The following is a 16,053-nucleotide window of genomic DNA, read 5'->3' as shown; positions in this document are numbered from 1 at the left end:
CGCCTGTACACGGGACCTGTGACAGTAGACATCCGTTCATGGTGCATCATCCTATGTTATGTACCACACATGGTTCACATCCTGTTGTGACATTGTTTTACTGTGCTACCTTGGTTGTTGCATCATTGTGGTAGTACTTGGCCTTTGTGAGGTACTACTACGTCAAGTCATCTACTGGAGGGTGTTCTGGTTCGTTTTTATGCCTTGGATTTTGTGATTTTTGAAATGAGTGTGGATTCTGAGGGTGCAGGCACCTTTTTACACACAAGGTGGGAGATGGTGACGAAGGGTAAAGGTGATCCTGTGGCCAGGTGGAATTGAGGGTTGAAGGCTCCATGAGCCAGGTGCAGTTGTTCAGTGGGTCATGGTCATTTGTGAGGGAGGGGAGGGGGTTGTTGTTGATAGTTGCCTTGCCCTGCAGTGTGATGGGAACCCTGACATTGTAATGGTGGTATCCTATGTACATGTTGTGTTCTGCTGATCAATGCCTGTTCATGTGTTGTGTTTACCTTTTAGGTGCGAGGGGATAGTTATGGTTTGACATGCTGGGGTGTACACATGGTGAATGTTCACATGTGATGTGTAGAGAACACTGATGGTCACTTGATTGCACATGCATATGTTGAGTGCATGTCCTTGCTGACCCACACACTTGCACTCTAATGCACTACATGTACTCCCACCCTTGCATATCCACGTGTACACTGTTTGCCTTCTGGTGCCCACTGTGTCCCTGCAGCACATGTTCTGTGACCAATTATGGATCCTGTACATGCCTAATTTGCTTTTTGATGTGGTCTGTCGCTTAGATGTGATGCTCAGGGTGTGCATCACACACAATGGCTGTTCACTGTGCTGTGTGCTGAGCAGTGTGTTGCAGGAGTAGCACACAGCACACAGAAGCTGCAGTGTTGATTTTGCAATGCACAATGTGCATGTAGACAGGCATTCATTGTTATGTTACGTCTACAACTCTTGTGATGCATTTTGAAATGACTTATTTTGGGTGGGAGGTTGTTGTTCTGTCATTTCATCTGATTCCAGGTCAGGCATTATTGTCTGATGCCACTGTACATTTTGGACATGGCAATATGTACCTTATTGTTACTGTGTTGGTGTATGGGTATTGCTTGCCATGTCATGTTGTGGTTTGGGAGGGTTTGAGTGACTTAACAGTGATGGCCATGGCCTGTTTTGCAGGTGTGTGTGATGCACACCTTGCATGTCAGGGTCATCCGCTTCTCAAAGCAACTAGCTGGGGGTAGATCTCTCTCCGTGGCAGGGCCCTCCCTCTGGAACAGCCTTCCTGCCTCACTGGATCTTGAGGGGAACCATCTCCAGTTCGGGAAGCACCTCAAGACCTTCCTCTTTGCTTCTGCTTTCTCTCTGCCTCTCCCTTGCAAAATTCTTCACTGGAACTGCACTGGATCTGCAACTGGGCCACTCTCACCGACCTCGGTCCCTGGCCCAGCCACTCTCCACTTGCACTGCCTCCCTGGCAACCCCTGCACTGCGGTACTGTCTCTCTATCCCTACAGCCCCCCTTTCCCAGCACTTGTCTGCACTTACCTTTGCAGTTGCCACCAGCTGGCCTATGTATTTGTTTTTTGGTCTACTTCCCCTGTACTGCACTCCCCCCCCTCCCCTTCTCCTTGCACTTTTCCCTTCCCCCTAACCCTGCACTTGCACAATCTAAATGACACCTGGCCTAGTAGTACCGTTGTCTGTCTTCCCTTGTTCCCCCCTCCCTGCCTCATCGCACCTTGAAATACTTGTGCATAGGCCATATCATGTCATGTCATATGTGTGCCTTTTGGTCTCACAGGAGAGCTTGTGTTTAAGTAGCTAGGGATGCAGACAATGTGGCACTTCCATGGCAACTATCTCAGGGTGGTAGGGTTGTGACAGTTGACTGTCTCCTTGTCATCATCGATTGTCACCTGGTATGTGCCAGGCCTGTGTGCACTCCGCAGGGGTGGGAGTTTAGGTGAAAAATGTGGCCACAAGCTGGGTCCGGGCTTCCTCGCCACGTGCCCTGTCCCCTCCCATGGGCAGCGCCTGTGCCTGTGGTTGGGGATGTGGGGGCACCACCATGTCCACCGGGACGCCCTGCCGTGTTGCAACATTGTGCAGGACACATGCTGCCACAATGATCCTGCACACTACTGGTGGTGCATAGAGTAGCTGCCCACCAGAGCGGTCAAGGGAGCGGAAACGTGACTTGAGCACTCCGAATGTGCGCTCCACTATGGCCCTGGTTGCAATATGGGCGGCGTTGTATCTTACCTGGGGTGGTGTGGTGGGGTTCCGGATTGGCGTCATCATGTGGTTGCTCAGAGGGTAGGCACTGTCGCCTGAGGAGGTGTAAATGGTTGTGATTATTGTGGTTTGTTTATTTGTGTGTGTGTGTGTGTGTGACATGCATGCATGTGCAAGGGCATTTGTACTCACCTAGGAGCCATGTATCGCCATGCTGCCCAGCTTCCAGGACCCGGCTCAGGGCCATTCTGTATATGAAACTGTCATGGGTGGAGCCAGGGTAGTTTGCATAGACAGAGGTGATGATTCCCTTTGCATCGCATACCACCTGTACATTGATGGAATGCCAGTGCTTGCGGTTTCGGTAGATGTGCTCAGTGGCCCTAGGTGGACGTAGGGCCACATGGGTGCAATCTATGGCACCAAGCACTTTGGGGAAGTGTGCCACCCTGAAAAAATCCAGGACAACGGCCTGCCTTTCTGCGGGTGTTCTGGGCATGTATATGTGCCTGCGGACTGAGGGGCGCGCTGTCATGATTGCCAGTACCTGGTGTAGGCAGCGTGACTGCGTGGCCTGTGAGACCCCCCCCCACTATGGCAGTAGTCTGCTGAAATGACCCAGTGGCCAAAAAATGCAGGACATTGAGCACCTTCTCCAAGGGGCTCAATGCTTGGGAACAAAGGGTGGGGAATGTAAGGTCATCTTCCCACTCCCTGACCAGGTCTAGGATGATGTGGGGTGGAAACCTATACCTGCCGTAGACCTGGTCGTCAGGCATCCCAAAAAGGCTTGTCCGTGGTGCGAAAATGCGTGCCCTGGCTATTCTCCTCCTCCTGCGGTGTCCCACGATCATTGCTATGACAAATGGGGCATTCATCGTAGCTGTATATACGTGTTTGTTGTTTGCGCGCACTTTTATACTGTGCGCGGGGACGCTTCCGCCTGCCTTCGTGTGGCGGACGCGTTGACGCCTGTGTGCGTCTTTTGCCGTGCGCGGGTTTCCCGTATTCGGATCCATGAATACGGGTTGTTCGCGTGCATGTGGGCGTTCCGTGTAGTTCCCTGCAGTACTTCCCCAGTTATGCCTTCTTTTTCACGCGTTATTCCCCATTCAGCGTGTTACGCCCACTGTGCCGCCCACTTTGGTTGTGTGCGCCGCGCTATGTGCACTTTTGCTGTGCGCATAGCGCACGCCGTGTATGCCTGCATGCGCCATGGCTGGATTGGGTGCACGGACAGCGGGAAACACGCGCAGCGTCTTCCTTGAATCGCACACGTGTGCGTGCGCTGCGTTTCTCGCGCTTGCGCTACCTTGCGCCTGCTTGCGCATGGATTTTCGGCACACGTTTGTTCCATGAATCGGCCCCTAAGTCTCGAGATCTTACCATGTTACATGCTCAAACTGATGGAGACCGGCCTGGTGCCTGTACATGGGAAAGTGGTCCCCATAAAGCTGCGCTAGACTACTGCTTTGCTACTAAAAATATTGTAGAGAGGGTGGAAAGATTTGAAATAGTAAAGCAGGCTCGTAGTGACCATAATCTCCTTTTCATTACAATTCGACAACCCAACTATGCATTCGATAGGAGACAAATTGCCACCAGTGGAGTTAATTTGGAGACGGAATAGATTGAGGATTAAGCAAAAGGAAGTGAGGCAAATTTCTAGACAATACGCTATTTCTATTAGGGAAAATCCACTTATGGTTGAATATGCCTTGATTCTGAAAGATTTCAGAGAAGTTGGAAGTAAGGGAGGTAAAACGTCTATCATCCCTGTACACGCCTATGATTGTGAGCTGGTAAAGGCACATAAAGCCCTAAGAGCGGATATAAGAAACCTTAAGAAGGAGGTAGGCCCTCAGAGGAACAAAAAAATAAGGCTCAGAAAACAGAAGTACCGAAATTGGCTACGAGCATCCAGAGCAAGTAGGATGCAAAAGGATGCAAAAAAATGTTGGTAGCCGTCTCTGCACAAAATTCAAGAAATCTGTGGGACCTAATTAACAACGGAGGAAATTTTCGATCAGCACATATGATGGGGCAGGTAATGGAAGAACGATGGGTTGAGTATTATGCAACTCTATTTGCCCAAAGGGGAGATCAGAGACAAGCGGACCCTAAGATAGAGGGGGAAAGATGGTCTTTTGACTTGGATGGGACAGAGGTGAAATATATGATCGGTAAACTCAGCTCTTCGAGGGCAGCGGGCCCAAGCATTTCCAACTTTATGTTGAAGTCAAACATCGATGCATGGGGTACGCTAGTAGTAAATTTGTTTGAGCAGATTATGTTAACAAAACAAGTCCCTCTGTCTTGGAGAGAGGCCATAGTGGTACCCATATTTAAGAAGGGCGTCCGGGGCAATCCTAAAAACTATCGCCTGATCGTCCTCCTGGTCTCCCTGGGGAAATTGTTCACCTCAGTTCTCTTGCGAGATCTAAACGCATGGGCCGTGGAAACCGGCAGATTGGACCCCAGACAGTCTGGATTTGTGAAGGGTGTGGGGACCTCCCTAAACTTCTTTATCCTTAATATCTTTAAACAGAGGGCAGTGGAATCAAAGACCTGCATTTATATGGCCTTCATTGACCTGGAACAGGCTTTTGATGGGTTGGATAGGCATCGCCTATGGGCTAAACTGAGAAAGTGGAACTGCCGGCAAGATCTGATAGAGGCTATTAAATCTCTCTATAGTGGCACCTCCACCCGAATAAGACTGTCAGTCGTAGGCTCCCTATAAAGGCAAATACCTACTCATTGTGGATTAAAACAAGGCTGCCCACTAGCCTCTATACTCTTCAGCCTCTATATGTCAGATCTTGAGACATCACAGAGGGAAATTTGAGCATTCCCACCAAATATTAATTCCTCAGAGGTTCCTTGGATCTTGTACGCCAATGACATAGTCGTTGTGGATCATACCCCTATTGGTCTTGAGAGAAGGATTGACTCATTCAGTGGCTTCCTTAAAATGAATGTTATGAAAAGAAACGTGGGAAAGTCAAAGGTGATAGTCATGTTGTCAGAGCGCAGGAAACTCAGAGAAACCTTTGCATGGGGGGTAGACAATCAACCCTTGGAGGTGGTAGAGTCGATGACCTTTTTTGGGATAGTGATCAATAAGAACATTGATGAGAAAGGTCGGTACAGAGCACTAAGACACAAATTGAAAAAGCTTACAACACAAAGCGTAGTATAAAATAGGCACTATGGTAGTTACTTTTTTCTCCTACAAAACAGAAAGTGGTCCAAACTTGGATCTTTGGTGCTGAAACTCTGTCTAGCCTCTCATGGAAAGTGTGGGGGATACTGGAAGGTTATTTCTGGAGGAAGACCCTAAAACTGCCCAATTCACTCCCAGTTGCGGCCATTCATTATGAGATGCAACTTCAATCGCTGACAGCCATAGTACAATGGAAAATAATATTGATGTACAGGAAATGTGTGGCGAAGGATAGTGCAGCACCCTTTGCGATTCTAAAGACCCTTGAAAAGGAGGAAGACCATGATCTGAGAAAATGGAAAGGGAAAGTAGAAGCACTTCTAGCAAAGGCTAATATTGAAAGGGAGACACTTGACATAAATCCAACTAAAAAGAAGGATAAACTGGAAAGGCTAGATTGGATTGAAGCTGAGGATACTGGGGGTAAAATTTAATTGTGTACTAACCTGAGGAAGGAGGGTAAAGGTTTAAATCAACTCCCCAGGTACCTCCAGAAATGTCCATTGGCACATTACAGGAATCTCTTGTTAAGATGTTGTTGAAACATTTTGCCAACTAGAGAAGTACAACTGTCAAGAGGCCAAGTGGATCTTGCAACTTAACATTGTAGATATTGTGAAGAACTGGGGAAAGTTGAAACACTGTTCCATTTAGTAACCACTTGCAGGGCATTAATAGACCTGAGGACAATTCTCTTAGAGGAAAGTGAAATGGAAACTTATACTTTGAGGGCTGAAGAATGGTGGGATTGGGTTCTTTTGGGAGAAAAGACTTGTCTGGTACTTGCCGTGATGAAATTTGTAGAACAGATTATGAATGGAAAAGAATAATAGAAAGTGATGTGGAGAATAGAGGGGAAATATCAACTTCCCTCTGCTCTTCTTTTCTCTCTTTTTTCTTAAGAGGATAATGTGATTTTATTTAGCATGAAAATGTTAGAGGGACTCGAAAGGGAATACATTGATTGACTAGAGGAATTGTGGAGGATATTAAATGATGAATGAAGGGGGATTTTATGTTGATGTAAAAGTTTTAATTTTGTGAAACCAATAAACATTTATTTTAAAAAATTAAAACAAAATACTACAGTAAAGGCAATGTGCATACACAATGAGCTTCATGTGAAATTTTGATAAATGAGTATTTACCAATTGGCCACTATGAGGGTCATAGAATCTTTCCAGCAGTTGAACAGAAGTACTTTTCCCACAGCCACTGCTGCCAACGAGAGCCAAGGTCTGCCCCTTCTTTACTTTCACAGTCAACCCTTGAAGCACTTGCACATCTGGTCTAGTGGGGTAATTAAACATGACGTCTTTGAAAGCCACGTTGCCATCAAACATCTGCAATGCAATGAAATAGATTAAACCAATGAACATCTTTAAATACATCGGATACAATGGTCAGAAATATAAATGGTGACAAACCAATTGGGGGGGTCGATTCAAAAACCTCTTTGAAACACAAATTACAATGTACGCTTGAGTTAACTATCCATGATTCAGAGAAATAACTGATGTTAATGTTAATGTTAAAGGATATTTGTACCGCGCACTATCACCACCGGAGTGGTCCCCTGGCGCTCTGGCGGCTATGAAAAAGGGGAGGAGGGGGGGTGGCTTAGTGGGAATAAGCTGGAAAACTGCAAGAGAGCAGTGATTTGGCAGCCTCAGCCCGGTGGGTCAGTTGGCTGGGCTTGGGGTGTTTTACGGTCGGTAGTCGTCGTGTGCTGTTGTGCAAGTCTATGTGTGGTTTGTTTTGTTGTTGCAGTGTTGTGAAGTTTGTGCGGATTGCTGTGTTTTAAGCTTGTGGTTGTGTTTGTTTAGAGTTTGAGAGGTGTATGCAGAGGGATGATATTGTTAGTTGGTTGGTTAGTTGGCATTGCTGTCCTTGCAATTATGGGATTCCATCTAGGTGCGGAACATGCTGACATTCACATTTCTATCTAGATGCGATGCAACCTAAAGTTCAGAATTCCATACGAGTGCTAACAATCACATTTCTGTCTAGATGCGGCGCAAGCTAAAGTTCAGAATTCTAAGTTTGGTGTATGTTGAGAATCATATTTCTATCTAGGTGTGATGCAAGCTAAAGTTCAGAATTCCATACGAGTGCTAACAATCACATTTCTATCTAGATGCGGCGCAAGCTAAAGTGCAAAATATGCACATAAAAGGTATTTACTTCTGTATGTTGCATTTTATTTTATTTGTATTTTATTGTTTATATAGCGCTTTACTCCAAAGCGCTTTACAGTTTAACAAGAAAACATCACACATGGAACATAGAAGCAATAATAATATACATGAATCAAACCAGAAAAACAGCATGTGGAACAATTTGCATTTGAGAAGGAAGAGAAAAGGAGAGGTCGAGGAAGGAGAAAAGGGAAAGGGAAAAGGGAGTAGAGAGAGTAGTAGGGAGGGTGGAGATCATCGGGGAGACAGGGAAAGATAAAGGAACAGGAAGATGGTGTTGGGAGGAGAAAGAAGAGGAGGAAGGGGAGATGAGTCAGGGAGGGGGGTGAAGAAGGAGTGATTATAAGGAGGAGCGGAAGGAGGAATAGGTGGGCATGGAGCGGATAGTGAAAGGAAGGGAATTTCAATATAGAGGGGCAAGGAGCTGAAAGGAGTGGAAACGAGAAGAGGCACAAGGAGGTGGGGGAACAGAGAGTAAAAAGAGATCAGCAGAGCGCAGGGAGCGAGAGGGGGCATAGAAGCAGAGAAGAGAGAAGAGGTAAGGAGGGGCAAGGTCATGAAGAGATTTAAAGATGAGACAAAGGAAGTGAAATTTAAGTTGGGAGTGGAAGGGAAGCCAGCCTAGGTTGGAAAGTGTGTTGAATATGTGCAGTCTACAGGCATGCAAATGACTAATGGTCATAAAATATTGGCCTTACCCAGGGGAGTGACAAGGCAGGGACAAGGGAATGCAATGTAAACTGATAATTGCACCCATAATAGGGTTAATTGCACAGCGGGGGTGCCGAGTCACAAAAGAAAAGCACAAGAGTTACTGCGTTTTTTCTAGGAGCAATTTACCACCCATGCATAAAATTGCCATTTTACCTCTGTATGGTCTAAAAGGTTTTATTAATGATTTCACTAACTTTCCATGAATATTGATCCATTCTCTAAATAACCACCCAAGCCCTTCCCTACCATGACTAATTTTACTACCCAGGATAGCCGCAATGCTGAAATAGGCCCGGTTTACAAGGGTAGGGCGATCCCACCAAGTGGAACTTGACTTATGACTACATGATCTCCTGTAACCATTGTATAAATATGTATTGTTGTTTTGTAACCGTAACATTGTATAATAATTAGGTACCTTTCTGTACCTTTCGCCGTGATACCCCAGGGTCTGGGCGAGTAACAAATGCAATAAATAAATAAATAAAAAATTATTCAAAATGAATATTTTTCACATGAGAAGTTTTGTTTTAGATTTTTCAACCGGATAGGCGTAAGTGCGCTGCACTTGATTTAAGTTAGTCGTGTGAGCAGTGTGTTTTTATTTACCACCTACATTTCCATGGCACCTAACTATTTGATAAGTGTACCCACATACTCCATGAACATGTGAGTCTGCAAACATGCAGGATTTTCACATAAGTGTGAGCATACATTGGGTATGACTACCCATTTATTTTCATACGTCCAGATCATGGTGCAAATAAGACTTGTCAACACATCACTGAGTGCAAAATTATCCTGTCATTTGCAAGAACATTTCTACCAAGCTAGCATAGGTAATGTATAATGTGTCAGACCCATCATTGCATATGATGATGCTTTTTAGTGTCTATGCGCTATATCAATATCTCACATTTCCCGCGTAGATTGCCCTTGATCGGTTAGACTAGAAGGTCATTGCGGCGGCATTACATCCTCATGCTGAGAATCGTTTTCACACAGCCACTTCTATCATCGGGGGATATTTTGTGGAATATTTATGTTGTTATTTTTGTAAAATCCTATATGTATATGAATTAAATGTACTGCTTTGGGGGCTGGGCATAAACACTCTGAGACCCAGCTGCTCCTCTTCGAAAGCTCTCTGGAAATAAAACACAAGACAACCATGCAAGACCAATGGAGTGACAGGAGACACAGCACTTTTGCCCCCCCTCCCCCTTCAAACCCTGCAGTTATCCGAATGGGAATATATAGCAACGCTAGGGGGAGTGTCGTGAAGTGAGCGCTAAGCCCAGTGTGCTTTATGCTCGCAGTGATTCAATCAAACAGCCCTTTTAGCACAGATATATTTATCACATTACAGGGCTCGAGTCCTAAAAAAGAAGTGGGGGGGACTCTGACGTATTTATTTTATTTTATGTATTTATTGATCGCTTGTTAGGCACTTATACAGGAAGTAAATACTGTTTCAAAGCGCCCACAGGGCAACAGGGAGGGGACAAGGGATGAGAAACAATTAAAAATACATGCAAACAATATTAAATACAGTGGGGGGGGCCTACTATACCCTGTAAGTGCTCAGAACGTGCAAGTGCAGAAGGGATAGGGAATGGGATAGGTGCTGGGGTGATCATGGGTGAGCAACAGGTGAAGTGCGGTGAAAGGTAAGTGCGAGCCTTCAAGGGTGGAGGGTGAGCCGAGGCAAGCGCTGAGGATAGACAGAAGCTGGGGGGATTTGTTGTGGGAGGTCAGGGACCGAGGATGCATAAGGACCCTGAGCACCAAACAAGCAACTGTGAGATTGGCAGTGGAGAGAGGGAGGGAAGGAGGAGGTAAAGATGAAGGGCTTGAGGAGCTTCCAGAATTTTAAAAAGTCCTGCTCAAGATGAAGAGGGAAGGGGAATCTGTTCCAGAGAAGGGAGCCAGCTGAGGAAAGTGTTCAACCTCCTGCCCTCTGTTTAGCGAAACGCTTTACGCACAAGGAGTTGGTGCCAGAGGAGTGCAGAGGTCTAGAGGGGGAATATTTAGTAAGAGAGAGTTGCAGATAGTGTGGTCAATGGCCCCAGACAGCCTTGTGGATGATACAAAGAGATTTGATTTTAATCCATAAAGCCACTGCGAGACAGTTAAGACTTTTTAGGGTAGGAGATATGAGGTCCCTGGGCTTAAGGCCAACGATAAGTCTCGCTGCCCTATTCTGGATTAGCTGCAGAGGTCGCAGAGTGGAAGAAGGTAGATTCAGGAGGAGGCTATTGCAATAGTCAAGCCTAGAGAGAACCAGGGCTCTGGTAACATTGAGCTTCTGGGGGAAGGTGAGAAAAGGTAGAATTCCTTTGAGGAGGTAGAGCTGAATGTGGGACTTCTTGGCAATCTCTTGAGTGTGAGGGAGGAAGGAGAGAGAGGAGTCACAGATAACTCTGAGGTTTCTGGCTTCAGAAGAAGGAGCAGGGGGAGAGCCCATGGGAGAAGGCCAGAGTGAAAGGAGGAAGTCAGGTGCAGGGGTCCCAGTGGGACATAACATCACAGACAAAGAACGTAAATTGAAAGACATTTGCATATTTAGTTTTATGGTGTCTTTCCCAACTCAAGGAAGTGCACTGGACAAATAGGCATGTGTTCTTAAAACATTGCTTGCTAAATAGAAAGGGTACGCACCCTTTGTCTTAAAATGTGTAAGAAAATGTATCTGGCACACCAAAGGGTCCAAAGGAATATTATACTTTTATTTGCTTAGAGATTCTTCTGGTCTCATGGCTAAGCTTCTTGTCTCTCAACCGCACGACCCATGTTCGAATCCCAGACACGGCTGTCTTTATCAAGTATTTGCAGCACTTTTAAAAAATTGTAATTAGTTGACAACACGGAGGACTGTGTGCACCCTCTGAAAAAAGTGGGCAGATGCCGTCCACCCGCATATCCCCTCGACTTCAGCCCTGCACATGTAAAGATCTGTGGTCATTGTTGTGTTTACTAAATCCTTTTTTCTATGCCAATCAGTCAGGAACCCTCATATGTGCCATTTTACCCTTGCCGTTTCTCATAGGGGTATTTCGAAATAGTACAGTAGTGGTAGACCGGAGTGTCCATTTTGTAGTGATATAAGTCTATAAAAAAATAATATGTATGGTTATTCTAGGTTTTGATAATGTGCTTTGCTCTGTAAGACAAGTGTTATTCTGATTATCAGCAATGACTGTGGTGGTTCGAGCAAATGTACACCTGACAACGCGACTTCAGGACCAAAGAGAGAGACAGAGAAAGTAAAAGAGAGAGAGAGAGACGAGGAGAGAGAGAGAGAGAGAGAGAGGGAAGAGAGACATATAATGAGACAAAGAAAGCAAGCGATACAATGAGCTAGATCAGCATATATTTCACCAACTGGTTGTTTAGCACTGTGTTTCATTGCAAAGGAAAGAGCTAGGTTTAAGATTATTACTACTTGTCACCTACACCAAATCCCTACTTCCTTATTTCTTGTTTAGAATTTGTAGTCTTCAATCGATATATATTTCTCATTAAGTTCTTTCCCACTACAAGTAGTAGATGCTGTTACATACTTTGGCTTGGTTCTTCCTTATAAATATTGCCCTTTCCTGAGCTGGGTTTAGCTTTCCTCCAAAACTGGCTCTCCTGGATCCCTCCTTTTAAGGTGGAGCTAATAACATTATATTGTAGTTAAGTTACACATCAGGTTCTTCTCATTCATTGTGTCTTTTAATGGTGCCAATCCCTGTGTCATAAACCCTTAAATAGGAGTTATTTCATCATTAAAAATATTCAACAACTCCTGTTTCAGTAATTAGATTTTATGTGGGATTGTGGGGTAAGTGGAAATAATGTGAAGTGGTGTATCCTGGCCTTTACATATAAAACAGTAGTGTATTGGTCAATGTTTTCTGGTGTAAAATGTTTAGTCTATGGATTTCTGCTGTTTCCTTGGTAATATATACCTCTGAATACCGGAACTGAGAGACAATCACGGTAATTTTGCATGCTGCAAAGGGCTTGCTATTGGCACTCTTTATGCCATTATCAGCTTTTACAAAACAGTGAACAAAAGTAAATAGTAAAAGTAGGCAAAATGCCCCTCACTCTTTACTTTTACTATCCATTTTGAAAAATATGTAAATGCTGCCTGCAAGTAATACTGTGCAAACAGAATTTACCATGGATTCCGATGGAATATACCAGCTTTTAGCAGATGCTATAAACTGGCAAATTCCAAGAGCATCAACACTTGCATGAAAAAGCCATGCAGGTGTAAAAGAAAATGTGCACTTTCAAATTGGAAGAGGAATGCATGGCAGAAATGTTAATGTGTCCTGCTCCTTCTTTGCCTTCAAATGGCAGGAGAATGCCCTGGAGTGTAAAAGTAAAGCATAACATCATTATTATTATTATTATTATTACGGTATTTATTGAGCACGGACCTAGCTTTGGGAAGTAATGTAGCGCTTTACAATCATATGGGGGAAGAAACCGGTGTGGACAGTAGATAAACAAGGCAAGAGGAGCTAAGAACAGAGGAGGGGGAGGGGGATCAATGTGGCAGCAACAGATTTAAAAGCAACCAGGTGAAGAAACAGTGGGGAGTAGATCACCCAGTCTCAGGTCGGGTGGGGAGTGGAGGGTGTGTGGACCTAGGTGTTAGGAAGGAGCCATTACTTGAAGAGGAGGGTCTTGAGCTCTTTCCTGGACTGTACAAGCGACGGGCACGTCTGATGTCGACTGGGAGGAGGTTCCAGAGTCTTGGGGAAATAGAAGGTCTGTCTTCTGGTTCTTTCCTTCCTGCACCAGTGGAGTTCAAGTCTGCACATGTTACTTTTGGTGGGTCGTAGGCCTCTGGAGATGCTGAGTTGCTCAGTGCTGTAGCTTGATGACGTCAGGGTGACAGCCTTGTAGATGATGCAGCAGAATTTGAAGATGATACAGGGTAGCGGGAGCCAGTGCGGTACGATGAGGGTCGGGTGATGTGGTCGAACTTGATGAGCCCTTTGAGGAGTCGTGCCGTAGGATGCAGGACACATCTAAGGGTTGCCAGGGCAGATGCCGGAAGACCTTCCAAAAGGTCACTGCCACCAACCAGTTGGAAGACGACTGAGGCATGGACATCAGATTTGAAGTTGTCTGGCTAAAGCCTTGTTTTTATGCCTTAAATTTGCACTCCATGACTTGTAAAACAACTGCTATTCTGTTTAATGGGTGGGCAGTTGATAAAAATGAATGCAGATTTTGTGTACTATTTCTTATATTCTGAAATAGATGAGAATATCCCCTGGGTGGTTTACAATTATGGTCACTCTTCTGTGAGAATTAACAAATCATCTGCCAACAAGGCCAGTTTTTGGGTGAATGTTCTCTCCCACACCCCAGGTCTTTCTGCGCCTGTGGGCTGGGCAAAGGGTTCCATGAAAATGGCAAAAAGAGGAGGGCTTAAAGTCGGGGTTGTGGTTTAGTTACGCAGGTTCTTACCCCAGGGTTTTTATATAAGCATTTCAATACAGAGTTCCATTTACTTCTGAACTTCAATAGGGCCATTTCTTGCAAGAAAGTTCCAACCACCATGGCTGACGGCCTTCATGGCGTCTAAACTTCTTAGTATGAGTGGGTGGACTTCCTGATCTTTATATCTATAACAGAATGAGCCAGGTTTATTTGTCTCTCCCAGCAATAAGCACTAGCTGCTCAAGTTAGAGGATTGCTTTTGTAGGATAGTTAATCGAATGGTCAACATTGTAGCAAGTATTTCATAGTCACTATTAAGTAAGAATGTGGGTTGATAAGATCCACAATCTTTTGGGTCTTTTTCCACAAACACAGGCTTCTTCCCAACTTGAATAAGGTGATCGGATGTGAGCAAAGCCACAGCGGCTATACCAGATATCAATGTCAGAGCTGTGTTACCTTCAACTAGTATGATTGTTGCATTAATCATATTAGAGTGTTCCTGGTCTGTGGAGGTTACAGCGACTAACGGAGGTTGTTTAAGGTTTTAGACAATCCTTCATTAGTGATAGAGCATTGTTGGTCAGGGTGGCAGTTGTAGAGCTTCTCAATAAACCTATGCAGACCTATCCTCTCTCAACGTCCTTACTATATTCAAGATGTATGGCTCCTGGTTTAATACATTTTATTATGATGGAGGCTTCTGCTGTCTTAACCCCTAGCTGCAAGCCATATGGCATCTGGTTTACTCAGTTTACAATGTTGCTCTGTTGTCATTGCCCATTTTATATTTACTCTTTTTTCAAGATATTTGATAAATTTTGCCACACATTTTGTGAACATCTCCTGACTTTTCGTCTCCATCTCTGCTGGCTCTACTTGCACTTTTTCTTTCAGCACTCCCAGTATAATTTGTCACTATTTTGAACCAGGAGTAGTTTATATTCTGGACTCTGATAAAAGGCCTCCCAAATAATAGTTGAATCTGGAGTGGGAAAATTCTGAGCAAAAAATATATTAATTTGCTCCATTATTGCTTCTTGAATTACATGTTGGTAAGCAAAGGTCTATCCCTAGTCCATTGTGGGAGTGCTTTGGGCTGCCTTTGGGTAAGCAATGGCCTTTCGTTCTCAAGGTTCAGGCCGTGTGGTCTGATAACACTCTGGGTGTACTGAAACATCCAAATCAGCCCAACCATATCTTGAGCTTTCTATATGATCTATTCAGGACAGAGTGTGAGATCACATTCGTATCTCCCCCTGCAATATGTGAGGGCGGGAAGCCAGCGAGAGCTAACCAGAAGTGATGCAGCTCTTGTGGACTGTGTTCATTAGGCCTGTAGAAGCTAGCTGCAGGAAACGTTCCTTCACCTTTTCACCAAATGTGAAAACAGTCCTTCTTGCAATAAGAATGACAACTCATCTGGTTGCTGGCACTTTTCGACAAAACAGTATTTTGTATTGAAACCCTAGTGTGGCCTTAAATGTGTTTCCTGCAGAAAAACTAAAGTAGATTTAGTACTTTAAGGACACTACTACATTTCACAATTTGCTGTCATTTTAAAGACAATTTATATTGGACAAGGGCCCTGTTACACCGCTTAGTATTCTTTCTGGACATTTTTTTCCCTGTAATTTGCGCCCCTCACGATTAAATATTAAAGTACTTTGTGTTTGCAAAAGTTCTTTGAACTATACACAAATAAATAAATAAAAATAATAAATTAAAGCACTTCTGTAATTTTTCAGTCCTGTTTTATATCTGAAATACTATGAACTGCAGGCAAGCAAATCATCATGCTTGCAGAAACATGCCTGGTGAATGAAGACTGGTTGCTTCCACAACCAACGTAGGGGCTGTCTCGGGAGGCGGCCTCCTCCAACAATCACTTGTTCACAGTCCATGAACAGCTTCACTCACAATTAGATATCTAAATAGAATGGCCGGGCGTGTTGTGCAGTATGTAGGATTTGTTATAAATCATCTTGTAACATGAACATTATAGTTACATTGTGCTCTCCAAGTTGTATTCAGAAGCAAAAGCCAATGTCTCGCCAATACAGACATGGGAGCTGATACTGTCTGTGAGCTTTAGAAAATTAGGATAATGCCGCTTCATAAAAATCATGGAAAGCTGATTGCAAAAAAATCACATCCCCTCACTAGGAGAATTGAGGATTTACCACTTGTTTTAAATAATAGTAG

General features: G+C 44.4%; 1 protein-coding gene across 3 annotated transcripts in view; it reads right to left on the bottom strand.

Moving 5' to 3' along the window:
• The window catches only part of ABCB1 (ATP binding cassette subfamily B member 1), a 777,038-nt gene that overhangs the window by 62,129 nt on the left and 698,856 nt on the right, over positions 1–16,053 (bottom strand). For all 3 annotated transcript variants that reach the window (XM_069648389.1, XM_069648388.1, XM_069648387.1), the window contains exon 25: positions 6,634–6,828. In XM_069648389.1, coding sequence (XP_069504490.1) covers positions 6,634–6,828 — 195 coding nt within the window. The remainder of the gene's footprint in view (positions 1–6,633; positions 6,829–16,053) is intronic.

This window comes from Ambystoma mexicanum, chromosome 2q (assembly GCF_040938575.1).
Source record: "Ambystoma mexicanum isolate Mex_15411 chromosome 2q, UKY_AmexF1_1, whole genome shotgun sequence".
Lineage (NCBI taxonomy): Eukaryota > Metazoa > Chordata > Amphibia > Caudata > Ambystomatidae > Ambystoma > Ambystoma mexicanum.
Note: the sequence above shows the minus strand (reverse complement) of the source record. Positions and strands in the feature narration are given on the sequence as shown.